Source organism: Rousettus aegyptiacus, unplaced genomic scaffold (genome assembly GCF_014176215.1).
Source record: "Rousettus aegyptiacus isolate mRouAeg1 unplaced genomic scaffold, mRouAeg1.p scaffold_m13_p_3, whole genome shotgun sequence".
NCBI lineage: Eukaryota > Metazoa > Chordata > Mammalia > Chiroptera > Pteropodidae > Rousettus > Rousettus aegyptiacus.
The window spans coordinates 79693071-79720225 of record NW_023416306.1 but is presented as its reverse complement, the minus strand read 5'-3'; the positions used below and the strand labels follow the sequence as shown (position 1 = coordinate 79720225).

At 35.1% G+C, this 27155-nt stretch overlaps 2 protein-coding genes across 4 annotated transcripts in view; one reads left to right on the top strand and one right to left on the bottom strand.

The window, feature by feature from the left end:
• LOC107502051 (centromere protein P) overlaps positions 1–27155 on the top strand; it is a 197229-nt gene that overhangs the window by 90524 nt on the left and 79550 nt on the right. The gene's annotated exons all lie outside the window — the stretch shown is intronic.
• Positions 536–25628, bottom strand: ASPN (asporin). Its single transcript, XM_016128843.2, has 8 exons — positions 25390–25628; positions 18112–18390; positions 14880–14992; positions 10608–10821; positions 9525–9635; positions 4084–4177; positions 3464–3602; positions 536–1306 (listed from the first exon to the last, which is right to left on the bottom strand). The coding sequence occupies exons 2-8, from the start codon at positions 18359–18361 to the stop codon at positions 1109–1111; spliced, it is 1119 nt and encodes a 372-aa protein (XP_015984329.1). The 5' UTR covers positions 18362–18390; positions 25390–25628; the 3' UTR covers positions 536–1108.

Genomic DNA, 27155 nt, shown 5'->3' with positions numbered 1-27155 from the left:
AGTTTTCTGAAAAATAGTTCTTGAGTAAGAGAATAAAAATTAAAGCAAAGCACAAATGTTTTCTTTCAAACCAATATTTTAATGTTTTCCTTGTTTTCTAGTTTTGCTTCTGTTGAATGCCAATAAAAAATACATAAAATACTCTTAACTTTTATACAGAGATTTTAGTTTCTATGTTTTATTTAATGCTCTGCCTAAATAGTGAAACCAGGTGTATTTTTTAGAGTTATCCAGTCTGTGCATATTTGAGGAGACAATTTGGTGTAGAATTTATAGTGTCCAGGCTTTCAACCAATGTCTTACAAAGGGACACCTTGAAAATATTCCTTAGTGTTGCAGTGACAATGTTACATAACCTAACAGTTGACATACTGTTTTAAAGCTTATAATAACTGTGGTAATAAAAAATATGAGTTACAGATTTTGTATAAGCACTCACTATGCATTTTATACAAGTTTTATAATCGAGTAATAATTATTTTTTTAAAAAGCATGTGTTATAGCTCAAAATCCAGCTCTATGAATAGCATCTGTTGAGGACTTTATTATAAAGGGTTAGTTTTAAACATATAGACAGTAAGGCTCTAAGACATGAGAATTTGAATAAGATTATATTAAACCATACTTCAACATTATTAGAAATATTATAATACTACCCGAGTTATTAAAGAAAGAATAGAGTATAATGTCCTCTTCATATTACTGTCCTTGTCAATTTTGTTTCTCTAACAGCAAATGAAAGCAGATTTAGCTAAGTCAAGCATCCCATTTACAGTACAGTTCTTTTTAAAAATGCACTTGATAACAAAGTGTTAAATATTGAATGTCTCTTGTTAATGAGGAAGAATGTTTGAGCATGAAATATATGCAAAATCATTTGTTTGTAGAAGAAAACTGCAATAAATGTTTGTTTCTCTCAATCTTGATTTATCAATAGTTTTGCAAAATTCTGTTGAAATTTTTTGTCCTAAAGTAAGACACGGGACTTAACACATGGGAATAGATTTTTGCTTCAATGCATAATACCACCATTATTAATATAGTTCAAGTATTCCAAAAGTAACATTTTTGAATTTTATATTAAATGGATATTATTGATTACTAATTATTACTTTCTGAAGTTCCCAAGCTGAACACTCATTCTGCTCAAAACACAACGAAATGTTGCAGGTTGTACTTCCCAGTACTTCACTGGGTTGTCGAATAAACTTATTGCACTGTATAAAGATTTCTTCATCTTTGGCACTGTTGGGCAGAAGTCATTCACTCCCACTTTCGTAATTGAATTAGAATGAAGGAAGATTATCTATTGTGGTAGAAAAAAATGGATTAAAAATATACAGTAAATATAAAACGAATAGATTAAAAATACACCAATAAATATGAAAAAAGATATTCCGTTTATAGGCAACATTTATTCATGAGTTTTACACTGATTCGAATGTATTTCACTTAAAATATATGGACTTGTCATGCCTCTTAAATAATATAACAACTCAGCCTCATTTGTTATACACAAAAGTGCTCTGTGTGTGAAATATGCCAGGGCCCCAGAGCACACTGCCTGGTCAGCACATACCACTCTCCTTCTCTACATATGTACATAAGTGTTTGTGTGTGTGCGTGTGTGGTTAATTTAGTGCTATGTATACAATATGTGTTTTAAAACTATTAAAAATGAACAGAATAATGAAATTTAATGCTTCAAGCATTAGGCTTGCAAAAAACGATTAATAATTGTTAGCTAGCATTTCCTGTGATCGAGGGAGAGAAGTATAGAGCTATTTTTTTTTTGTAAGTTGCTTTATAATGGAGTATATCTGTTAACATCTTAAATATATCTGGAATACAGCATCAATCGTTGATTCCTTATTTGCACCAATGGACAGAATACAGTTTTATAGTATATAGGCCTTTTAAAATTAAATTATTACTCAGAATGGACAGTATAGAAACTTCCCTTCATTCCCTTTAACATCTCTTTGAATTTCTTCTTTGTTCCTTTTTAGCAACTGAGATTTCTGAGAATTAAAAATGGTCTCTTTAAGTGACTGCATTTTGAAATATAAAAAAGTAGGAGCCTTTTGCTGGCAAAGCTAAGATACTGCTATTTCTACCTTTAGATTCTGCCTTTATGTCTTGGTAAGATTGATCTGAGCCAGTTATGAAAACTCTAGGCATTACTAAAACCTTTATGTTTAGTATTAGAGCCCCCTCTGCCCTCTGTTTTGGAGATATTGTGACAGATGCTTTCTGTGGTTCCTGGCAAGTGCAAGGTGTAGTTTACCACAGCACTGACCTCATTGGGAATAGGAAACAGTGCTGGACATGAGTCTTTTTGCTTTGTGGACATTCGCTGAATTGTATCCTTATGATTTCTGTTCTTTGTTACTGTTATAATTCTATTCATTAAAAAAAAAAAATGCTAGCAAGAGTGAGGGTAGATTTAAGAATGCCCAGAAGCTGGGATCAGAGTTGTAAAGTACGCAAAATTGGGATAGTTGGAGAGAAGGAAGACTCAGGTCATGCTCAGTGGTTAACGATAGACATTTAAATGTAGCATTTGGAAAAGCCAAAGCAAAAGTTGTAATCCTGAAATGAACATCTGCATATAGCACATCCATTTTTATGGTTTCTGTCTCAAAGGAGTGTAGTTAACAAAACTTATTTCCTGCTTTGTTCAATGTGGCTTTGCCTCTTGAAAGATGAGAATGTTGTATAGCAAGGAAGCACAGAGAAAAATGGACTAAGGTAAGATGGGATTAAGTAGAGATTCTTAATTTGAGGTCCATAGATGAGAATTGGGGAGATCTGTGAAACTACTAAAATTCTGTGCAAAATATTGTCTCCATTTTTGTTCTTGGGAGCATCTAAACCTTTATCATATCCTCCATGGATCCTGTGACCTCTCCAGATGAGAAGGAAAAGATTTCTAATAATGAAGAACAAGAAATGTGAATTTGTAATGCTCCAAATACTGACTTTTAATTTTATATTCTGGCTGAAGTTTTTAAAAAGCACGCTCACTTTTTATCTAGCACCACATTGGTGGTGAAAATACCTAGGACCTCATCTATGTGGCCTGTCTTCATTTAATGTTTCTAGAATGAAAGGATATGTGATCCTACTTGGTTTACTTATGGCCAGTTCTGCCTTTAACAGCCACTGCCAACCTAGAAACCTGATATTAGCTGGGAAATTAGGTAGTTCCTCTGCCACAATGGCCTTAGCAGTTTCAGTAGGAGAAAAGGAAAGATGGAAATGGGTACCTGAGTGTTTCAGCTGAAGTTTCCATAGCAACTGTTCTCCTAACCACTTTCCTACTCCATAAAATACCTCACACAACCTGGAGGGTCATTATGCGTAACTTATCCTTGCTACTTACTTGGTCTTTGCTTCAAATACTATAGGTTTTATAAAAACAAAAGTACAATATCTACAAAACATAAGTAGAATGTTTTACCTGGAGGTATTTCAATTCCTGTAATCCTGAAGGGATTTTTTTTAGTTTATTGTTTTCCAAGTGTATTTCTCTTATGCGTGGTATATTAGCAAGACTTCCATTTTCGATATCTGTGATTCTGTTGTTTCCTAGGCCCAGCCTAAAAGTGACATAAAATTCATCAACTCTTAAGCAGATGGTATGGTACAGTTGGCTGAAAATACAACCACCAAGGTAGAAATGTAAACCTGTAATATATATACATCTATAAGTATAATATGTGTGCGTGTGTGTATATATATAATATATATATGATATATATGTTCAGAGAAAGATATATCATGGTTTTATTTAATAAATCTATTTTAGTATGTAACAGCCCTCTCCTCCACTGTCAGAAAATTCTTTAACCTATAGTCAGCAAAAGGGACATTTGAAAAGGGCCAGCCTTCTCATTCCACTTGGTGCCCTCTTTCATTATTGAGAGAATAATAGCAATTCCTTCCAGTTTTCTCTTTACACTCTCTAGTAGCAACAATGAAAATCTTGAATAGGACCCTCTACACATTTTCTAAGAAATTTCATTAATATCTTCATCATATGGACTACCCCTTCTGAGTTAGAATTTTGGGAACTTTTACCTTTGCAGATCTTTGTATCGTTTAAAATCCTCGAGTTCCACAGTTGAAATTTTATTATAATCTAAATGAAGCTCTAGTAAAGTTGATGGTAGTTCTGAGGATAAGGGAAGAAATATGTATGTTAGATCAAGATCAAGCTGTATTGATTATTTACTTGTTAAGTTTCACATTATAGACTTTAAGTAATTTTTTAGGCATCTGCTTTTTTAAAAAAAAAATTTATTATGTAAAATTTCAAACACACACAAAAATAGAAGCTAGTATTATGAACCACCATACTGTTGCCCAGCTTCAACAATCCTCTATATTCCCAATCTTGTTTCCTTTACCCCACTGATTATTGATTATTGACTTACTGATTTGTTTTTATTTATTCACTTTTTTTTTGTGGAAGTATTTACAATTAAATTCTATACATGTCATTTCACCTGTAGAGATTTAACTAGATGTCTCTAACTCATAAAGTCACCTTTTATTTATGCAACCATCATGGCAATGGCACATCTAACAATATTAGCAATACATATTTACTGTCATCTAATATTCATTTCCTTAATGATCTCAAATGTATTGTTTTACAGTTGATTTGTTCAAGTTGGGGTCCTAGTAAAGTTTACATTATACATTTGATTTTTATATCTTAAAATCTATTACTCTATTTTTCTCCCTCTTCTATTGATTTCTTTCAGATTTTGATTTGTTTGAGATATGCACTTATGGGTTGGGCTTATGACTTCCACAAGATAGTTTATCCTGATCCTCTACCCCTCCTTATTTCTTATGACCTGGTAGTTAGAACTAGAGACCAGATTAGACCTGATGGTCTTAGCATAAATTGATGACTGCTCCCTAGATCCATTACTTCTTTAAGAATGGGAACATGTGATTTTCCCGATTTTGTCATTCTCCAGGCATTTATTAAATGGAATTCTTCTCTAAAGAATTTTCTTTCATCAATTATTTAGTTATTATGCAGTACAATTTTATAGGGAAGGCAGCGTAAATGCTTGATTCTTTCAAGAAATGGTACAATACCCAAAGAGGACCAGTGAAATTTCTAAAATATCACAATAAACACATGGATTTTTATGCTATTTGATATGTTTGGTCCATTGCAGGATTTATTTTCTTTTAGTAGTGGTTTCTGTATGAATTAAGAGAAGCATCTCTTAATGACTTAATCTACCAGTACCACCTGGCACATGGCAAGTACCCTGTGAACGTTTGCACCTTCTCTTTTTACACCTCGTGTCCTGACTCCAGGCCTTCCCAGATTAACTGAAGCAGAAATAAAAGAGACTAAACCAGAAATTTCAGTCAAATTTCATTTTACCAGTCATATATAGGACCTGGTATTATATGTAAGGTATTATTTGTCAACCAAAAGTTTTAGTTAACTAGCTGGAAAAGTGTGTTTTTCAACTCTTGTTGAAATATTTCCTTCCTATATGAGTGATAAAGACTGATAAAGGTAATTGAAGCATCTTTATAAATACCAATATTCTTCATTCTGAACTTATGTTGATTCCAGAATCTACTTTGAACTTTAAAAGTAGATAACTATAAAGTAGGAAAATAATTCTAAACTGAGAGGGTTCTAATTTCTTGAATTCTGATTAGTTGAGCTTAATTATATTTATAGAATGACTATATACTCACTTCAATATATAAAAGAAAAGTTTTCGTTTTCAAAGCCCTTAAGTATTGAACAAATCCATCATACATACAAAAAATCACTAGAAAAATCTATCATAACATATGCCAACCTATTCTAGAATATATTGTAGCAAATCAAAAAAGAGAAATCTCTATTCATGTTGAGGTATCAGGGAAACTTCTTGGCTTTCCAGAACTCGAAGGGACTGTTTTATCCTTTAGGATGTAAAGAAGGTAGATAACCAAATATAAAAGTGTATCCCTCTGTGGAATAAATAAGCAAAGATATGAATTTGGGTAGAAGCTCATTAACTGTCAACAAATATTAGCATACTTTTGTACATATATTTCTTTTCCTACCATATCTTCAAGGAAGTCTTTCCTCCCTTCCATGTAATACTATTATGAAGTAAAATTTTTCAGATGAATGAGAACATTTTTCACTCTCCTTATGTTAACTTTTCAGATCTGCTAAGGACCCTGTTGTTCTAATTTCTTCTGCCTCAAGGGGTACTAATGATTGAATTATAACAGGCAGTAAGCCTTAACATTTTAGCAAATAAGTTATAAAACAAAGAATGGAACTTGATTTTGAATGTCATAGGGATGTTGAAGTAGTTATGTAAGTTGACAGATTTGATTCTAGTTTAAATTTCTAAAGATATAAAATGTTCCTTTAGGCTTTGGAAGAATTTTGAGAAGCTTAACCTTTATTTTCGAGATATACTTTGAAACTTGAAGAGAATTGCAATCAGGATGTTTTGCAGTATATGAAAGACTGCCAGTGTCAATCTAAAGAGCAATGACAACTTCAAGATGCCTCTGAGCCACAGCTCTGGGGCAGTGCCCTTCTCTTCACCTCTTGTCTCTGAGCTGTCTCTCCCTCTTCCTGTTTCCCCTCACTCATTGTTAGCTTCCAGCATATGGAAGGGATTTTATATATTATTTGACTTGTTAGTAGAGTTTGTATTTTGTTGTTCTAAAGATGAGAAAGTAAATATTATAACATTTTTTGGTTTCTTGTAGAAAAACAGCCACCTAAATTAAGGTATTTTTTAATTGTGTAGTTCTGAATTAAACTGGTTTTTCCTGTATTAAAATAAAAACAAAACATCTTTCCACTTTAGATGGGTTTTCTCCTAAGCAAAAGACCATCAGTTGATTAATAATAACAGCTCTGCTGTATCTTTTAAATTATTAGTTTATATTTGTTTTGTTAATCTTATGGATCGGGTGGGTAGTAGAAGAGTAGTTATGGTGATGTTGCTACTTTTACTACAGATGCTGAAAGATACAGCTATGTGAAAGAAAAATATGTTATTAACCACAGGGTCTATTTCTGATCCAGGTAGTCATCATAACAGAGAGAAAGAACACCCTTGTCAGGGATGAGGAAAACAATACTTTGAGCACGAGTCCTGAGAAAGGCAATCCTATCCAAGTAATCATTAGACTAGGAGCTTTCAGTAATGTGTTAGAAAACTGGTCCAGTAGCAAACTTAAGTATTTTACTTTGAGGTGACAGCTTCAGGTCACATAATAAAGAGTGTGGTATTCATTCTGGTAACAGTTATGTCATGAGAGGGCATTTACCATATCCCCTTTCTGTGCATTGATTTATTAATCTGCACAACACCTGTGTGAAGAAACAAGGTACAGAGCACCTTGCCCCAAGTTCATGCTCTTCCTTGCTAGAGCCACCATTTATCCTAGTCTGGCTTCAGAGGCCGACCTGGGAAGACCACTGCTGCACAGCTGGGACAAAGGTTTCTGTGCCTGTGCATCTGTCTCTGCTTTCTCCTCTACAGAATTCTCACCTCTAAGAGGAACTTCACAGAATGACAACTCTAGCTGAGTAAATGTCAGGAAAGAGAAGGAAAATAAAAAGTTTATTTCTTCTTAATGTTTTTTCTCATTGGGGGAACAAAGATTCTGGTTTCAAGGAGATAGAAGACCTGTTCTCATAAAATTATAAGTCACTGAAAAAAGAAATTGAAGAAGATACAAATAAATGGAAGCATATACTGTGCTCATGGGTAGGAAGAATCAACATCACTAAAATGGCCATACTAAAAGCAATTTATAGATTAAATGCAGTCCCTATCAAAATATCAATGGCATTTTTCAGAGAGCTAGAACAAATAATCCTAAAATTTATATGAAACCATGAAAAAATCCCGAATATCCATAGCAATTTGAGAAAGAAGAACAAAGGTGGAGGTATCACACTATCTGATACCAAACTATACTACAAGTCTACAGTAATCAAAACAGCATGGTACTGGCATAAAAACAGATAGATTGATCAATGGAACAGAATAGAGAGCCCAGAAATAAACCCACGCCTGTATGCTCACTTAATATATGACAAAGGAGGCAAGAATATACAATGGGTAAAGACAGTCTCATCAATAAATGGTGTTGGGAACATTGGACAGATATATGCAAAAGAAAAAAGAAACTAGACCAGCTTCTTACACTGTATACAAGAATAGACTTAAAGTGGATTAAAGACTTAAATATAAGACCTGAAACCATAAAACTTCTAGAAGAAAACATAGGCAGTAAACCGTCCAATAGTGCTAACAGTAATTTCATTTTGGATATATCTCCTCCGGCAAGGGAAACAAAAGAAAAAATAAATAGTACTACATCAAACTAAAAAGATTTTGAACAGCAAAGGAAACCATCAACAGAACAAAAAGACAACTGACTGACTGAGAGAATATATTTGCTAATGATACATCTGATAAGAGGTTAATATCCAAAATATATAAAGAACTCATACAACTCAACAACGAAAAAACAATCCAATTAAAAAATAGGCAGAAGATCTGAACAGATACTTCTCCAAAGAGGAAATACATATAGCCAATAGACATATGAAAAGGTGCTCAAGGCCACTAATCATCAGAGAAATGCAAATGAAAACCTCACCTTTTGATCTAGCAACTGCACTTCTGGGTATTTATCCAAAGAAAACCAAAACAATAGTTTGTAAAGGTCTATGCACCCCTATATTCATGACAGCACAATTTACAATAGCTAAGATATGGAAGCAACCTAAATGCCCATCAACAGACAATTGGATAAAGAAATTATGGTTCATGTATACAATAGAATATTACTCGGCCATTAAAAAAAATGAAATCCTACTGTTTGCAATGACATGGACTAGAAATTATAATGTTGAGTGAAATAAGTCAGACAGAGAAAGGTAAATACCACATGATTTCACTTATATGAAGAATCTAAGGCACAAAAAGAACAAACTAATCAAAAACAGACTCACCATTATAGAGGACAGTCTGGTCAAGGCCAGAGGGAGGGGTTTGGGGAGTGGGAGAATGGGGCGAAGGTTTAAAGTAGAAGTGAATAGCTGATAGATAGTCATGGGTATGGGGGGCACAGCATAGGGAATGCCATTAGAATTAATATATTGGGTAAGTGGAGAGCCAGAGGAGAGAAAGAGCAATTAGGGAGATCATTTTATAAACTATATAAACATCTAACCAATGCACTGTATACTCGAAACTACTAAAATAAAAATTTTTTAAAAAGATTCTGGTTTTACACTGACAAAAAAAAAGAAGAAAAGAAAAACACTACATATGGCTCTTTATGTGTGCATGAGAAAACACCAAATTTCATACTACTCCGAACAGCTATAAAAAAGATTCTAATTACAGTGTGATTTTGACAATTATACAGTTTATAGCAGTACATTAATGGTCACTTAAGGATGACAATTAAAAAAATATATCTTAAATAAAGTAAATACAAACCTTTAGGAATTGAGGTCAGTTTTGCTTCTGCAATTCTGATATGGAACACTGTCACCCCTTCAAATGCCCCTGGCTCAATCCCATTACTATCAAGAGGGTTTGCACTCATTTCTGTGAGGGGAAATTACATAGTTTAGCATACATGTGTTATATAAGAAGGAAACTCAACAATGCAGAGATACACATCTCAAGAAAATTCTGAGAAATAGGAGCATTGCTTAGACTCTTTTTCATTCAGTGTACGTACTTCTTTGTCTGTTTACTCCCCTTTCTGTAAGTCTCATAAAAAGACTGCTTTGTATTGCATAGACTGGAATATATAACACAGTCACTGTTTTGCTTTAAATTACAAAATTAGTAACTTATACTCTCTTTCAACCATGAATATGATCAACATGATAAGGATTCATTGTAGTAATTTTACATTAGAAAAAAAAAGTCATCCTTCATATTCAAAATGTATGTGTTTGCCACTATGCATTTATTTGTCACCTAAACTTTAAAAATTATGTCATTTAGAAATTGTTACTCAGTTAACAGAAATATAACCAAGAACATTCCAGTAAGTGAGGCTATTTAGTAAGTGCCAAGCACTTGATTGAGTTAGATAAGCGAATAAATGAATGAGAGCATTGGTTAAGAATTTTGAATGGATATTGTAGGAGGTGTGGTTATTCCATGGGAGTTAGAAGTATAAAATAGGGTGGAATTTAAAATGTACAACAAAAAAATTCATTAGCTCAATAATTTTAAGCAATATCTGAATTAATTTGTTACAATATATTTGAGTATATTGTACTATTACCTTTAAATTAAGAATAACAGATTTGACCTATTAGGGTACAGTTAGAAAAACTAGGTGTTTTGGAGTGCGAGTGTATGTATATTACAAAAGGCGTCCTTCGGTGCTATAAATTTTGTACAATAGTTTAATTGATTTATAAATGGCTTATCTAGGTGAAGGTTAATAGATTCAAAAAATTAATTTTGGGAATTGTCAGTCTTAAATGTTGTTAATGATGATAAAAATCTCTACCTTTGCATATTACATAATTTCTAAATGTCTCATTTGTAAAAACTTACCCAGAACATGTAAAGTATTCATTCCTTTGAATGTCTCCTTTTGTATTTTCTTAACTTTATTATCATGAATTCTGAGTTCTGCTAATGATTTGGGAAGATTAAATGGTATTTCATTTAGTTGATTGTGAGACAAATATAGCCTTCTCAACTTCTTTGTGGTTAGAAAGGCTTTTGGGTGAATCTTTGTTAGCTTGTTGTTGTTCAAAATCAAAGCCTAAACAAAGCATAAAAAGTTACATCATATTAGGAAGCAGTAATTCTACAGTAATTAGTCACTCATGGAAATCAATGCGAATAATAACATTTTGTATGTTTGATTAACCATGTAAATAAATTTTCAGCCCAATCTAAACTAAAACAAAACAAAACGAAACGAAAACTACTGAATTGGAACAGTGTGCAAAAGCTTTAATGATTGCTTTTGTGCCTTTGAGTAAGTGATGCATTCATGTGATTGAGGCCCCCCCTCCAGTTTTCATTTCCCTTCATGAAAGTAATTGATGATATTAATTTTATCTTACTTAAAATCTGTGTACTCTGCAAAATTGAGTGTAGTGCATGCCAAATACATTTTTGCATGCTTTTATTATCTACTTTTAAAATCTGTCTTCTTTCATTTTTCATAATGTTTACCATCTTTCCCAGAATATACGCTTGTAGTTAAATGCCTACAAAACACCCTCAGACATATTTCAGACATTCGGAAGACAGGGGTGGGTCCTGAGGAATAACTCAACCCTTACTCAGTTCCATGTGATATTAGCAGCACACTTTAGAGGAGACAACCTCGCAGTAAAAGTGCTTGTAGCAATGCAACTCTGTGTCCTCTACAGCTAAGTCCTTTGTGCCACATAGAGCATTATGACTGCCTCTGTCTCGGTCTACTGGGATGTAAGAACTTCAGAAACAAAACTGAACAAGTCCTTGGTAATCGGGACTTGTCAGTTACCCTAGGAATTATTTTCACTGCAAAATTAACATAGTTTAGCCCTTGCTTTCCTGCCAGATTTTGCAGAAATAATTTTTAATGTTTCCTAAGAGCAATGGCAGGTAGCGTAGCATTCCTTAGGACCTTTTATACCTCTTTGCTAGTCTCGATCCTCTCATTCTTTCAGGGAACAGCTGTAGATTAATTCCTGTTATGAATTTTGTCTGCAGTCCCATTCTATAACATTCTTCCTATTTCCAGACTGAGTTAATATGCCTTTCTGGTATTATTCACGTTATTGTTGCACAGAAGAAATACAAATGCTTTAGCAGTTAAACTCCCTTTATTTTTATGTTTATTCGTTCCACTGTCGGTGCTGTGCTTCTCCCTTTTCTTACCCCTCCTTCAGACATATCACTACTGTTAAAATTTTTACCTGAGAAAAGTTAAGCCTATCATAAGAGATGAAACTGCATTTTGTTACCAACTGGTAAATTGTGCTCCTTTCTGAATGTCTGATGCCAATTAAGAGTTTGCTCCTTTTACCTTTGGTTATACTGAAATATGGGTCTGTGAAAGGAAGGCAAGTTGGTGAACTCGCACTCAACCTCATAAGATAAATTTAACAAAAATTCTTTCTTTCCTTTTAGTGATGAGGAAGTGGGCATGGTGAAGAAAATTGACTTGCTTCCTGCGTGGCCCAGCCCCTTGGCCCTGCACACTTTGTTCTTCCTGTTGTGTGCACTTCCTGTGGGCTGCCACTGTAAGGAGCTCCAAAGGGAACATGTGCCTCACTTAGATCTAAACATCATGTATGGGGTTTTGTTTTATTTTTCCCTCTGGTTAAGACATACAGTCGTCAGAGCTACGTAAAAGGAAGTATAAGTAATATATAAAGTGGGGTAGGAATTTTTATGTACTACCATCAAATGCTGCCCCCAGCAAGTTAGATGAGCAGAATATCTCCAGTTAAGCTGTAATTTCAGTGTTGGCTTTTTGCATAAAAATTCCAAAAGTGGTAGTCTCAGAGCCCCAAACAATGTGGTTATATGTAAGGACAGAAGATGAGAAAAGTATACCCTTTCAGAAGTAGGACAATGATTTTTCATGATGAATGTGGCTGTAATAATTGACTGAAAGTGAATAGGAACTATGAGTGCACGTGTGTGTGTGTGTGCGTTCGCGCGTGTAAGGATCATCTCATATGTTCTCTAATGCTGAATTGTCCTTTGTATAAGAACCACAGTGCAAAAGAAGCCATTAAAACATAATATAGAGAATTTATAGAACACCTAAACATTTTGATTCTCTTAAAAAATAGATAACATATAACATGATACTATAATTAAATAAATGTTTTGAAATATACAGGATGCCCACAATTAAAGTATAAAGTATATACTTTAAAAAGTGCCTTAAATTAAGACATTGGCCAGTCTGGAAACACTAGGCTGGTGACAATAGTAGTTAATGGTTGGGTGTTGAGCTTCCATATATTTACTCATATAGTCTAAATACCACTCCGAAATCCATGCTATTGTTATACTCCTTTTATAGCTGAGGAAGGTCGGGCTTAGAGAAGTAAGATATGAACCCAGGTCCCCTACACTGTAGAACGCTATCCCTCCCAACACCATGGCATATAGAAATGGACTAAAAGGAAATTAACAAGGCCTAAGATAGCTTCTGACACCTTTTAAATTCTCATTTCCCAGTGATTAGCAAGAATAAATGTGGACTAAGTAAGTCCCTTTAACACTCCTAAAATGTAAATAAATAATGATATGGTGACTTAAAAAATTTGTATAATTTCAGTATTAAATATGACTAATTATTCTTTTGATTATAGCTGAATATAGGTTAAAGAAGTGGTAGAAGCATTCATAGGCTATATTTCCAACTTCTGAGGGTAGAATAATGGCTTTGACATTCTCTAAAAGTTTCTGCGGTCTGCAGCAAGCAGAGTGGACTAGATGGATCCTTGACGGAGTCTATTGTGCTATTTCTGTTTATCTTAATGTTTAAGTGAGTCCTCTGTTATAAGATAAACATATGTTCTTCTAGTTGCTCATATGTATGTATATATGTGGCAGCTATGGTATATATGGAGCCTACCCAAATCTGAGCTGTCTGCATGGTACATTTGAAAGGAAAGGGAGCAATTAAGGGCCCATGAGCGTAGCTGTCTGGAAGCTCAGGGAAGAGAATGGCTTTGCAGGGAGGTGACTTGTCTCCCTTTAGACACCACTCCTTCCAGACAGGCTTGGCCTGTGGATTGAGCAAGAGAGCCTAGTAAAGAGCATCCCTCATGATGCTGAGAACAGGATCAGCCTGATTGTCCTTGCTTATCCAGCTGACAGACAGGCACTAGTTTGCATAATGGAACACAATAGTCCCCTTTCCTTGCCTTCTGGAACAGGTCAGTAGGGTCTGTGCACTGGCCCGAGGGTAATGAACAGGGTCTCCTCAAGTCTCTCAGATACAGGAAGGTAACAGGTCTGCATGGATGGCAGCAACAGACATGTGGTTATGGTGTCTCTGCCTTCCCCTCTTAGTGCTATAACTCTGCTGCAGGTGACAAGATCCACATTTTTTCTCTCTAGCACAGCATAGGAATGTGAGAAAATGGCCTGGAAAAGCAGTATTGGTTTACCACCATAGCCTAGTGTAGAAAAGAGACTGACCTACCCTAACATCATGCTGAGGGGAAGAGATGATACCTCATGCCCGTGACAGTGTGGAATCAGCTTCTCCCAACAGATTAATTCCAAATTAAATTAGAAATTTTACTTGCTAAAATGTAGAGGTCCAAAATGTTAAAAAGAGAAATAAGAATCTTTTAAATCTTAGAAAATTAAAATATTAATAATTATAGTAAGGAAAAAAATTTCATCTTTAAAGGTCTAGAAAAAAGAGCCTTATATTAGTCAATTAAATATATTGCATGTGTTACTGTTAGACATTTGTGGTGCCTTAAGTCAGTGGGTTTGAGTACAGGTTTTCTTACACTATATGCTAATAAGTTCCTATAAATAATCATAATCTTATTCATTTTAGTGTATAATGACTTTAATTATCTAAGTGAATCATAAGCTCATTTAAGGACCATTTACTTAATTCTGAGGTCACTGCCTATCACCAGGCTGTTATTCAGCAAGCATCAGTTGCATTAAATTATTAATTCTGTAATATTTCATTAACTTGAACACTGCTGATTAACAGGGATTTTGTCATTCTTCACACACAGAAAAGTAAGACTTGTTTACATGAACAAATACAAGTAATCATTTTAGCAGTGGTAGAGATTTTCACTCATGTTTGAAGATATGAGAATATATTCTTACATAAAGTGAAGTGAGTCCTTTAAAATCATTTTCTTTGATTTCCTTAATTTTATTGTTTTGAAGGTCAACCATTCGAGTATCAAATGGAATGTTGCTTGGGACGGAGGACAAACCTGAGAAATAAACAAATATGTTACATACATGTATACTGAAGATGAGATTGCCAATATGTTACGAATGTGGGTTTGTTAAAATCTATTAAGGAACAGATGACTTAAATGTGATAGATGACAAAAACAATGTTCTTTGGAAAGACCCAAAGAGCTTTTCAAGTCACTTATTTATTTTTACAAGGTGTCTAGCAGGGTCTAGCTGTCACTGCCCATCTGCTGCAAGGTAACATGAGATGGAGGTAAATAGAGCATGCCAGTACGACTGCGAGGAAATGACCAACGGCTGAGGCACAGCTTCTGCTGATGCACTTTTGGCTGAGGAAAATTAAAGTGCTTTGTAAATTTTCAGGCTGTTGTAGTGCTAAATTGAAGTCTGTGAATTTTTATCATTTTAGGAGCCTCAACATGTAGAATATTATGCTTAGAAAATAGATGAATTAGATTATTTTCATATACATTATCGAAAATTTAGCACCCATTTCTTTTACTAATGAGCTTCTCTAATTAGTCACAGATTATTTGATTTATAAAAACTTATTCATCCATAACCTATTGTTGACATCTAGGTGTACAGTATACTTTTATTGAACTCATCACCCACAGCATTAGTTATTTTCTAGCCATGTGCTCCAGTTTGAAGTTACCTTGGCCCACCTGTTAGTCAGCATTCTCTCTTTGCAGGTACTAGAATAGTTTCCTTTTTCTATCTCAGATTAAGGTACAACTGCATCTTCTTTGTGTAGGTACTCGATAAATGTAAATTAGATTATTTAAAAAATTTAAATGTATTTTTCCCTCTTGAATTAAAAAACAAAGAGAACAGAAAATTACCAGGAGCTGTACATGGTGTGCTTCCTTACTTTTTTTTTTTTTTTTGCTTTCCAGATGGCTGGACATGCCCATCCCTGCTTGTTGTCAAACATTCCATACAATAGTTATGCTCGATGATCATGGGGTCTTGTTTTTCCGCAATATTTTATTATCGAAATGATCAAACATACAGAAAAGCCAAAAAAATTTTACATTGAAAACCCATATTCTCTTTCTATTCTCAATATTTCACTATCCTATATTTACTGACCATCCGTTGATTCATCTTTAAAAAGATGCATTTTAAAGTGAGTTTCAGATATATAAGTACAGTTTTGGTGAAGCCATCTCTACTCCTGAAGCTATATTTAATAGCTATAATTGAAGAATTCAGTATCTAAATATTGTGAATATCAATATTTCACTCTGTAGCCTTCCTTTAAAACTGACAGCTCTTTTAAGAAGTTTTACCATAGATATGAAGAGGGAAAAGGAGGTAACTTGTTGGGACAGCAAGGTTTTGTTAGGGTTTTTTTGGTTTTAGAAAATGAAGTGGAAGGTCTCATAGGAAGCTGGAAGTCCTGTAGGAAGAGTCTAGACTTTGATAAACCTTACCCTACCCTACCCCTGATGAAATTAGGAGCTCTGAAAAGAATTTAATTTCCTGAGAGAAAGACCAACAGGTGTCCAAACCTTTTTCACTGTCAGTCATAGGGGAGATGCGGTATACATTGCTAATGGTGACATGTCATTTTAAAGGTAAGTGTCAGATTATTACAGATGGCCTGAAGTGAATTTCATTTAATAAATTTTTTCAAAGCTAACATATTCAGGAATACACTATTTGCAAACAGCTGTCTGTGGTGAGGTAGTTTGTTTTTTCTCAGCTTTTTGCCGATGGTCATGTACTGGAGCAAAGCAATGTAGTGCTTCCTCAAACATCTTCAAGTTGAAGCAGATGACTTTGCTCTGGAACAAATATGAAGGCCATCACATGAGGATCATCTGTGTTGAAGGTGAACACCTCCTTAGTCGCAATCTTACCCTGAACCAATTCAGTTTACATCCCTCTGTATCAAAGTAGACGGGTACATTTTTTATTGTAATTTTTGTTTTACAAAGTGCTTTCACATGCACCAACTCTGCAAGCTGATGGTAGAGTTGTTTCCTGCATGGGATGTAGCTAAGCAATGACAGTTCATTCTGATATTCTTTAACTCTAATTATTTCTCATACCAGGCTCTGTCTCAGCTTCTGCCTTTCTCCTTCCTGCTGCTCTTCCCACACTTATTCTGCATGTGCTTCCAGACTAGCTTTTCTCAAATATTGCTTCATCTTTCACCTCTTTTCACAAGAATGCCAAAGGTAAAACTTAAAACTCATCTTTCCTAGCCTATGCTGTCCATTAAGAGTTTCCCAATGATTCTTGCACATAGTAATCTCTTTTTCTGAATGCTTTTTGTTCACGTTTCTTATTTTGTCCCTTAATAGCACACTTTATTAAAGTCTCTGGAGTGGATTGCAACAAGCTTTGACTATTGCCACAAATGCTGTAGCAGTAGGAAATGAGTCTAAAGATTTCAGAGGCACCATCTGCTCATAGGCATTCTGGAAGTTGCCCTGATGGGAGGTGTGTGACAAACGTTGGCTTCCTGCATTATGGCAAATTTGAGCCATCACTTCCTTTGGAAATAGCTATGTACAGCAACTCTTGATGTGAATTTCAATCACACCCTCTCCCTGAGTCACGTATCAGTGTGCTCCTCTGTCTGAGAACACCTTCATTAGAAATATTTAAAAAATAAAATACTTGGCAGAGAATTACACAATCATAAGAGATTTTAGAAAGTAATCTAGTTCAGCCACTTCTTCTCTTGAGCATTGCCTTTAAAATGTCTAGACTGGAGATTTTGCAACTCTAGAACCTATTTATTGTCTTGGACAGTAATTTACTTTGTTATTGTAGAAATTTGCTAGAGAGCACAATCTCAATCTGGTAACTGAGATAAAGAAAGCACAAAAACATCCATTCTCTCCGAAGGAAGTTAAAATGAAACACTTTGGTTCAAATTTGGGATGAAAAGGAAATGTTCTATATATGAAATTGCCATTGTTTACCTCCGATTTTTTAGATTTTTAAAATAAGTTGAGATGCACTTTAGGGTTTGTTATGCTTTCCAAAAATTTAACTGAAAAATCTATTTACAGTTAATGAGCTGATTTTTCAAATTTTAGTGAGAACTTTTCCTATTCTTTTAATTTTGTCAGAATGACATTATTCTCCAAAACAAGTTGACATATGTTCTTACCTAGGTCAGAACAGTGTACGACTCTTGAGTAGCATTGGCATCCAAATGGACATGTTGGAAACAGATCGAATGGGAAGAAGGGGTTAACTGATTCTCTTGCTGGAAAAAGAGAGTTGTCAGGGTCAGTGTCACCATCACCTTCATCTTCCATGTCCTTGAGCATCATATTCTTCAGCGTCATGTGCGAAGGGTGGAATAAGGGTTTGGCGGAGCACAAAGTCAAGAACACTAGGAGCACACACCCCTTCATGTCGTCTTGTATAGTGGACCAATCTAAGACTAAGACATTGAAGATTAAGTTAAACTTTAAACAGATACAGTTCTTGCATCTGTTCATTTTTCGGAGCTGACAAGAATACAACAAAATGACATTTTTATCCATCGCTAGTAAGAGAATAAATTTATAAAAAATGTTAGAAAGCAGGTCAGCAGTATGCATTGGAAGCTTTAAAATTATCTTTATTTTTCATCCATTAATTATACTTTTTGGAATCTAACCTCAGGAAATAATTCTAACGTGCATAAAGATGTTCATCACAGAATTATATAATAGCAAAAAACTTAAAACAATACTGTGGTTAAAGGAAAATAGTAAAATAAAATAGAGTATATTCATGAAGTACTTTGTAACCCATAAAATATTTGCAAAGATGTCAAAAATATGAAATATTTTCTTGAAATGAAAAAAAGCAAACAAAAAATCCATGCATACCAAACAAACAAAAGCCCTGACACAAATATACGCAAATGATAATTTTCAGGTGGTAGAATCATGAGAACAACTTGTGTCTTTTTTAAATTTTTATCATGAGCAATAAGTGCAACTTTTATAGTTAGGAAACTAGTAAATGTGTTTTAAAAACAAAACCATTACCATACCTGTTTCCCAGATCCTTCCTTTTCCTTAATGTCTATGTCACTTTCAAAGTAAAATCTTCATGTTCCCTTAGTGCAGCAGTCCCCAATCTCTTAGGGACTAGGGACCAGTGCTCCTATGAGAATCTAATGCCTGATGATCTGAGATGGAGCTGAACCGTGATGCTAGTGCTGGAGAATGGCTGCAAATACAGATAAAGCTTTGCTCCCTGACCCGCCGCTCATCTCTTGCTGTGCAGCCCCATTCTTACTGGGCCACTGACTGGGTTCTCAACCCGAGGGTTGGGGACCCCTGCCTTAGCACAACATCTAGAAGTTTAATAACTCTCTCTCTCCCATCACCCTTCTCAGTCTCACTCTCAGAGTTGGTCACTTTTTCTACAGTGTCATTTGGATTTCTTCTTTATAATCTGTTCCACTATCTAATACTTGATCCAAAAGCATGTGAGATCCAGACTATTCTTTCTTACTCATCTTCCCACTGCTTTCTGTTTGTTTGTTTGTTTGTTTGTTTGTTTGTTTGTTTGTTTGATTTTGGTGGGGGTGAGGCAGCTTTTGCTTTCAGTTGTATTTTTTAAAGCCCACACAAAACTGGAATGTACGAGCGAGAACCATCTAAGCATCGATCTGTTATCTGATGGTGGATATTCCCACAAGTACATTTGGATATCATGGTTTCTTAACCATTACCTGTGAAACATACATTCTTTGTAATTTTCAAAAAAAAAGTTAAAAGCATTATGAAGTCATATAAACACACTCATGCCAGTCTTCCCTTTGGGGCATGCATTTGGCTACACAGATGCCTGTCGGTGAGGCTGTGTCCTGGCAAGAAGATATCTACACTCACTCAGATGTTCCTTAGCTAAGTCACCCAGCAGTACTTCCAGAGTAAATCAGGGTTGATCTAGCCTTAGGAAAACCTGGCCCTCCAAATCCTCTAATCATGCCAGCTGCTTACAATTTTCCAGAACAGAGAAATCAGCTTTAACATCTCTTTATGGACATAAAAATCAGAAGTTAATTAACATAATTAAAATGCTTAGTTATATGTGGTGTGACTTTTAATCGCCAAGGGCGGTTTTAAAAAATAAAAGCCCCACTATCATCAGTTATTAACCTGATAACATCATTTAATTCTTAGAAATCTAAATGGTGACATAAATATTTTGCCCCCTGGGTAGCTAGACATCACCAGCTTGATATGTGAGGTTTTCCTGTGATAACCCACACAATCTGGATTAGAGATTGCTGGGAAAGAGATTATAGGACATATCTGAGAATGGCAAAAGCTTTTTATATTTTAATAATCCTATATGAAATCCTATTTCAGAACGCAGATGCATTAATAGAAAAACTGCCTTTGTGGAAGAGTCAATGCAGTTTATTCTAGATGCATCTCTCATACTAACCAGGAGGAGTAGGATGTGCAAAGAGCTTCGCTGGCTTCCTCAAGGCCACATGAGTAAAGAGAATGTGTCCTATGTGTCCCAACTCATTCTCTGCATCTTCTGATAAAGTGCACGCAGGAACCCTTTCAACTATTCTCCCAAAATTTAGTGGTCTCACAGGTACATTCTGTTATCTCTTCCTCTCCAGCTAGTCCACACATTGTTTTCTGTTTTCCAGGGGTGCGTGCATAGCTTGGTTTAGCAGAGTGGGAGTGGGAGTAGTTGCGTGGTCAGATTTATGTGGTCACAGGGAGATTGTGCTGGCAATTCAAAGCCCAGCAGCTTCTGTCAGCTGTTCTAGGAGATGAGCAGGTTAGTATTCTGTATCCTATCACCCTGGAATCCTGGCCTGAACGGCCAGTTAAGGTCAGCTGGGCTTTCTTTCAAGTATCACTTTGTCCCTTTCACATTATTCTGCTTCATGGCTGCCTGCCTAACTTAGATCCACTGTTTCTTGATCTTAGGCATCTTTGTGGTTCCTGGGGCTCCTTAATGCTTGGTTCCCAGCTTTGCCTTGACCTCCAAATCTCCACTCCCTAGCTAATTCAGTTCTTGGTCCTTAGCTAAACCAAAGCTTATCTGGTACCAATTTATTCTTTAACATTGTTTCACATTGCACCTTTATCTTTTGGGTCCATAGCTGCCCCTAACCATGTCTGACCTTGGTAGAGAAGCAGTTGAATTAAATGTTATTTGAGATCCTGTATCTGGCTTTGTTTGAGGTTGCTAGAGTTTTTCTGTGGCATCTATCAGGTACCTGCTTTGTACTAGGCATAGCGTTAGAATGTGTAATCTGTGAAGGGCCTCTCTTAATGGAGATGCCCTTCCCTATCCTCTTTCTTGCTCAAAAAGCAAAACCACAGCTCCTAATCTGCTACTCTTAGGAAGTACGAGACTATTATAAAAGTAATAATTAGTCAGATGCATTAATAGAAAAACTGAAAAATAAATATCCAAGTTTGTAAGTAGAACTAAACTGCAAGTAGTCCGTACTGACTGTATACACGACTCAAATACTTTGGAAGAATCTCCAGATGTGTGGTCCCCAGATCCTGATAGTAAAATTCTTCATCATAAGTCTCTCTCCTCTTCATAACCCTCAGTTTATTGTTTGAGACCAATAGAAATAAAGACATCTATAAAATACACACTCATGAGAAAAAGATTGAAATAGAATACACAGACCTAATAAAGAGGGATAGTGAGATTATGAGTGAAAGATTATTTTCATCTCTGATACATATTTTTAAATTATCGTGTTGCTTTCTAAATATTTTAAATATCAGCCTGCCAACAAAACTATCTTTGCTCTGGTCCTCCATGTACTTTTGTCTTTTCCTCCCATTTCTGTAGCAGTAGACACAGTACCATTAAAGGTTTCCTGTACTGTCCCCTAAAAGGCCATTAACAGTGCCCACCTGTTGGGAAGTTTTTTGGGACCACAATTTCTTGAGGCCTAGCCCTATTTGCTGTAGTCCATGGGGAGAGGAAGAGTTTGGTAAAAAAAAAAAAAAAAAAATGTTTATTAGTTAGTTTGCTGGTTGTTTGAGTTTCAGTACTTTTTTTGTAGAAACTGAGAGGTATAAAGGTTATAGTTTCCCAGTCGAGACCAGAAAAATCTTTTTAACCCTTAGTATATCTGAAATTTAGACCTAAGAAAACCATAAAACTTTAAGAATCCTGTATAATGAAATGAATGTGTTAGAGTACCAAAGTAGGAAACCAAGACAACTAGGCTTTCCCTGTGGCCTGGCAGCCAGGGTACTCATCTTCACTCCTACAGACCCCACCATCTTTCCACTTCCTGCTCCTGCTCTATTCATGGTGCCCTGTGACAGGAGAGCCTAAGAGTGCAGTGCAGGCTAGGATGAGAAGAACAAGTATGACTGACATAGAGCTGGGAGGACACAGAGAAGCCAGGCAGACAGACAAAGGAGAGGAAGGAAGCCAGGCATGGGAAGGGGGTGTTTTTTCTTTTCTATGTCCCTTCCTAAGGTTGCTGACCAGCCAGACCCTCCCTTCCTCTCTCCCTTCCACTTTGTCCTTTCTTATACTGATTAGTTATGTGAGACCCTTCCTGCCTTAGATGAAGTGGAGACTTTGGCCTGCTAGATTAGACAATGGCACATGTATGGTAGTTAGGAAGCTTTCCAGTTGCTGACTGGTTGGGGCAGCCACCTGTCATGCCTTCCTGGGCCCTTCCTTGGTGAGTAAGAGGAGACCTGTGGAATCAGGAAATGTCATCTAGTTGAAACTCCCTCCCGATGTTGGAGGTTCCTCCAGAAGATTCTGGACCAAATAATATGTCCACTCTCGCTTGCATGACTCCAGTGAGAGGAATCAGGGAGCACACCTCCTCGAGAGGCATCCAGTTCCACTGTTGTCCGTCTGTGGTTGATAGAAATTCTTTATGTTGAAACCAAAAATGCCCTCTGGCACATTTGTCTCGCTTTACTAGTTCTGTCTTCTGTTAGTCATATAAAATTAATCTTATATTTTTGAATTCTCATATTCTGGTTACTTGAAAAGAGAAATCAGGCAAACCTTGATTCCATCAGGAACTCACCATTTACACCCTTGTAGACCACAAACCTCGCCTTATTCCATTTTAGCAATTTTTTTTCAGTAGAAAAATATTGGAATGTCCAGAAGGGAATACCATGTACCATTGTTTTTTTCTCTATTATTCAGAAAGAATATAGAGAATATTATTTCTCATTTAAAATGATATGACTTTTTAGTTGTTCATCTTATTTTAAATTTCAAATTTATTAATATGGCTCAAACCATATTAATTTACTTGATTAATTTTGGTAGTATTTAAATTGTGTTATTTTTTAAAACCTTTAAAAATATTTGTCTCGTTCTCAGAAAGACTCAATATTTTACCAATTTAGACCAGTTTTGCCAGAGTTTCTTATAGAAGGCTTTGGGTCTTGGTTTCAAGTTCCTCCGAATCAGAATAATAGTTGGAATATTATTAATATTAATATTATTAATGTTATTAATAACCCATGGTCCATTAAGATTTTACTCCTATTGTCCTCTTTTACATCTGAAGAAACTGAGGCCAGCCTCCTCAGTCCTGCACTTTCTACCCTACTGCACAGCCTCCTCCAAGTGGGTCTTAATCCCACAGTAACTTCTAGATAGTAACCAGACTCTCTTCTGATAAGAGATTTGCCCAGGTTCTCAAGACTGGAAATGTAGCTAAGAAATGTCTTTCTGAATTTTCATAAGTTCCTATTTTTCACTTAAATTTTCCACAAACTTAGAATGGAAAATTTGTCTAAGTGAAATGGTATTTCCTCTCAGACACTATTATTAGGAAAATAAGTCACTGTGCTTTTAAATCCCATGCTTAAAGGTCTGCTTGGCAACTTTTCCCCTCGGCTGAAATATTTCTATCAGTTCACAAGTACCAGTAGTAGTTTTCAGTATATATATGTTATATAACATACTCCATGTATTCACAGAAAGATTCTAGACTAAATTTAGGTGTAACCAAGGCACAGCTTTGTAAGTGAACAAGTTAAATGTTCAAACATGCATTTGGAAACTTATTCACAGTACGTTTTGGTCATGAAAACTGATACTTTTATAGACTATGCTTTCCTTAAAGAAATAATTAATTTTACCTTAGAAGTATAAATAGCATCTGATTAAAGACCTTGCTGGCCACTTTTCCTTTTATACCAATTTTGTCCTTCATCATTTTTTCATTATGTCTGACAACCTAGCTGTCTTAAAAGCAAAAAACTTTTACCTCTTCATTTTTATAGGTGTTTCCTATAGTGCCTTAAGACTTGTGCTTATAAAGGTAATCTATTTTGTCTCAAACCTCAGATCAGTTATCATATATTTTTTTAAATGCAGTAGTTAGTTGTAACAAAACACTGTACATTCCCTCGTCTTCCCTCCACTACTATATTGCTAAACAGTGAAAATAAACAAAACATCAGGATGCTTTCACATAGTCTCCAGGTTCATAATTTATTTTTCTTTTCTTTTTCTTTTCTTTTTTAAACAACCCAGTGGATTCTTGGTGGTATTAAAAAAAAAAAAAAAAACCAAACTTTATTTTTGGAGAGTTATAGACCCCTCAAGTTTCTTTGTGATTTAATCCTACACCATGTGGCCACTGTTATGGCTGTCACACCTCTGAACAGATTAATAAGAAAGAATGCAGTACTCTATTTAGATTATGAGGCAGTGGAATATCAAATACATTGTTTAATTTTTTTTAAATGTTGGTCTTAATAAAGATTTTATTTTGGGATGGGACAAAGGAAATCTTTGTTTTAAATTCAGACTTTATGGATTTTGTGAAAAGAAGTTTCTAATTTTTCATATTGAATATAGAGCTAGTTAACCTATTGCTGATAGACATTCTTTCCTAGAATTATATGGATTTCCATTTTAACTTAGTGTCATTTCATTACATAAGAATAAGACATTTATCAAGAGAAAATAGGAATATTCAAATGTGTAAGTAAAAATGAATAATTTGAATAATTCATGTTTTAAAATACATTAGAAAATAGTCTTACATTTCAAAAGAAATATTTGCTGTTTTATTTAATGTATTCGTGATACTCTCAAACTTCCTTATCATTAATTATTAAGGTACTGTTTCACTAAGAACATACAGAAGTTTGTTTAAATGATTTTCAAAATCAAGCATGTTAATATTTATGGTAAAGCATAATGACAGGTTTTCATTTAGTTTAAAAAATGTCACAATTATATTGAAAATAAATTCATTATAAAACATAAAATGCTAGAGTAATTTCAGGTTGAATTAAGTGCTGGTATTTAAGAAATTAATTATACATATAATCTTTATCATATAATTTATAAGCATTTATGTTAATAATATTAATGTCTCCTTAGTATTGATTATAAAATAATTGTACACTGGTACATGAAAAAAAAAGACATGAAAACATACCTTATAAGAAGAGAGTAAGTCCTCTTGAAAGTAAAATTTTCCACTGTGTGTTACTTATCTGTAATGAAAATGTTCTCAGGTACTTAAGAAGATGAGGTATTACATTTAAAAGAAAAGCACCCTTCAGCAGAGCCTGGTGTGGCTGCACTCTAGGTGACACTGAAATAAGCTGCTTCCACAGATTAGCCCATGTTAGTACTGAGAAGCGAGATTAAAACTTGTTGCTGCTCATGTGTTTTCCATCACTGTTTGTATTGTAGCCAAGACTTCTAGCTAAACTCTAGACGTCTACTGGAAGATTCTGAAGAAAAAAAAGTGTTTAATAATGCATGGCAACTGGCCATTGAAAATATGGTCAAAGTCATTCAAGAAATAGCTGATTTTAAAAAATACTTTACGAAATTCTTAAATCAATAAATACTTATAGATTTAAATTTTTTAATTCATTCATCCTATATAGACCAACAAAACATTTGTCAGTCCTAGTAAAGAGTACCAACATTATTGAAATATAAACCCACACTCCAGATATATCTGAGAAGGGAGCCATGCTGTTGTTTTCTTCAGATGACTGAAGTTATATCAAGTATTCTTAAGATTTTCTTTAAAAACTTTCAGCCCTACCATAGACATGTCAGGAGAAATGTAAACCAGGCCCTATACAATGACCCCAGCACCAGCCTTTGTGCTGTGATACAGACATAGACACAAAGATCCAGGCGATACCTGCTTAGACTTTCCCTTTTTGAGAGAATATCAGCTGTGACCATACAGTTTTTAGGGAGGACATGGGAACAGGAAGACATCATTCTCTGAGAAGAAAGGCATTGTTAGCATGCTCTTTCCCACTTACCTCTGAGAGAATGCCCAATTCCCACATCAACTAAGACATCATCCTTCAAGAGAGGACATTTTCCTAAATCTCATGAGAAAGACTCACAGTGCTAGGTGATACCAATGGGTCTTCCTGGTACGCAAAGGTGGGGGTCATTGTGGTTGCAAAGCACATTTCCAGTCAGCAGAGTCTCTTCTCTCTTTCTGTAAAGAATCTGACTATCCTTCCTTACCTCCTAGAGAAATAGCAGCTACAGCCATAGATATGTAGGGTGGCCATGCCCAACTTAAATAAAATACCCTTACTTGGACCTCAAGTTAGTCAGTTTCATACACTGGCTCCCAAGAGGCTTCAGGCCTGCTCCAGATGCACCTGGAGTGGCAATCCACCTGTTTGGTTAGAATGCTCATGTTCCCATTATCCAGTTACGTTTAGTTCAAAACATGTATCTGATACCTTTATGAATTTGGACATTTGGAAAGTTGAACTGGATTTTATTAACCTGAGTTTCATCAGAGCTGTGGCTATATATGGGAAGCTCTTGAGAAAAATCCCACAATGCTTTGCTTTTTAAATATTAACTGAAGTATATATTACAAAAATATAAACACATCGTAATGGTATATTCAATTAATTTTCACAAACTGGACCCTGGTCAAGAAATCCCCGCATTCCGAGAGCCATCCTCAGAATCTCTCTCTTCAGAGGCAGCTACTGCCTGATTTCAAACAGTGTAGCTTATTCCTGAACTTTACATAAATGGATCAATCATACAGGGCATCCTCTTTTGTGTCTGGTTTTCTTATTCAGTGTTATGTTTTTGAGATCTATCTAGGTCATTATGGTTAGCAATCATTTGTTCATTTTCATTATTGTGTGGTATTCTATTATGTGAATATGCCACAAATTATATATTTTATATATGATTTTA

Coding starts and splice junctions, on each gene's coding strand:
- ASPN (XM_016128843.2), bottom strand. CDS start 18,361: ATGAAGGGGTGTGTGCTCCTAGTGTTCTTGACTTTGTGCTCCGCCAAA. Junction 9,636..10,607: donor GAATACTTTACATGTTCTGG/GTAAGTTTTTAC, acceptor TTCCCCTCACAG/AAATGAGTGCAAACCCTCTT. Junction 1,307..3,463: donor AGGAATTGAAATACCTCCAG/GTAAAACATTCT, acceptor CTACCACAATAG/ATAATCTTCCTTCATTCTAA.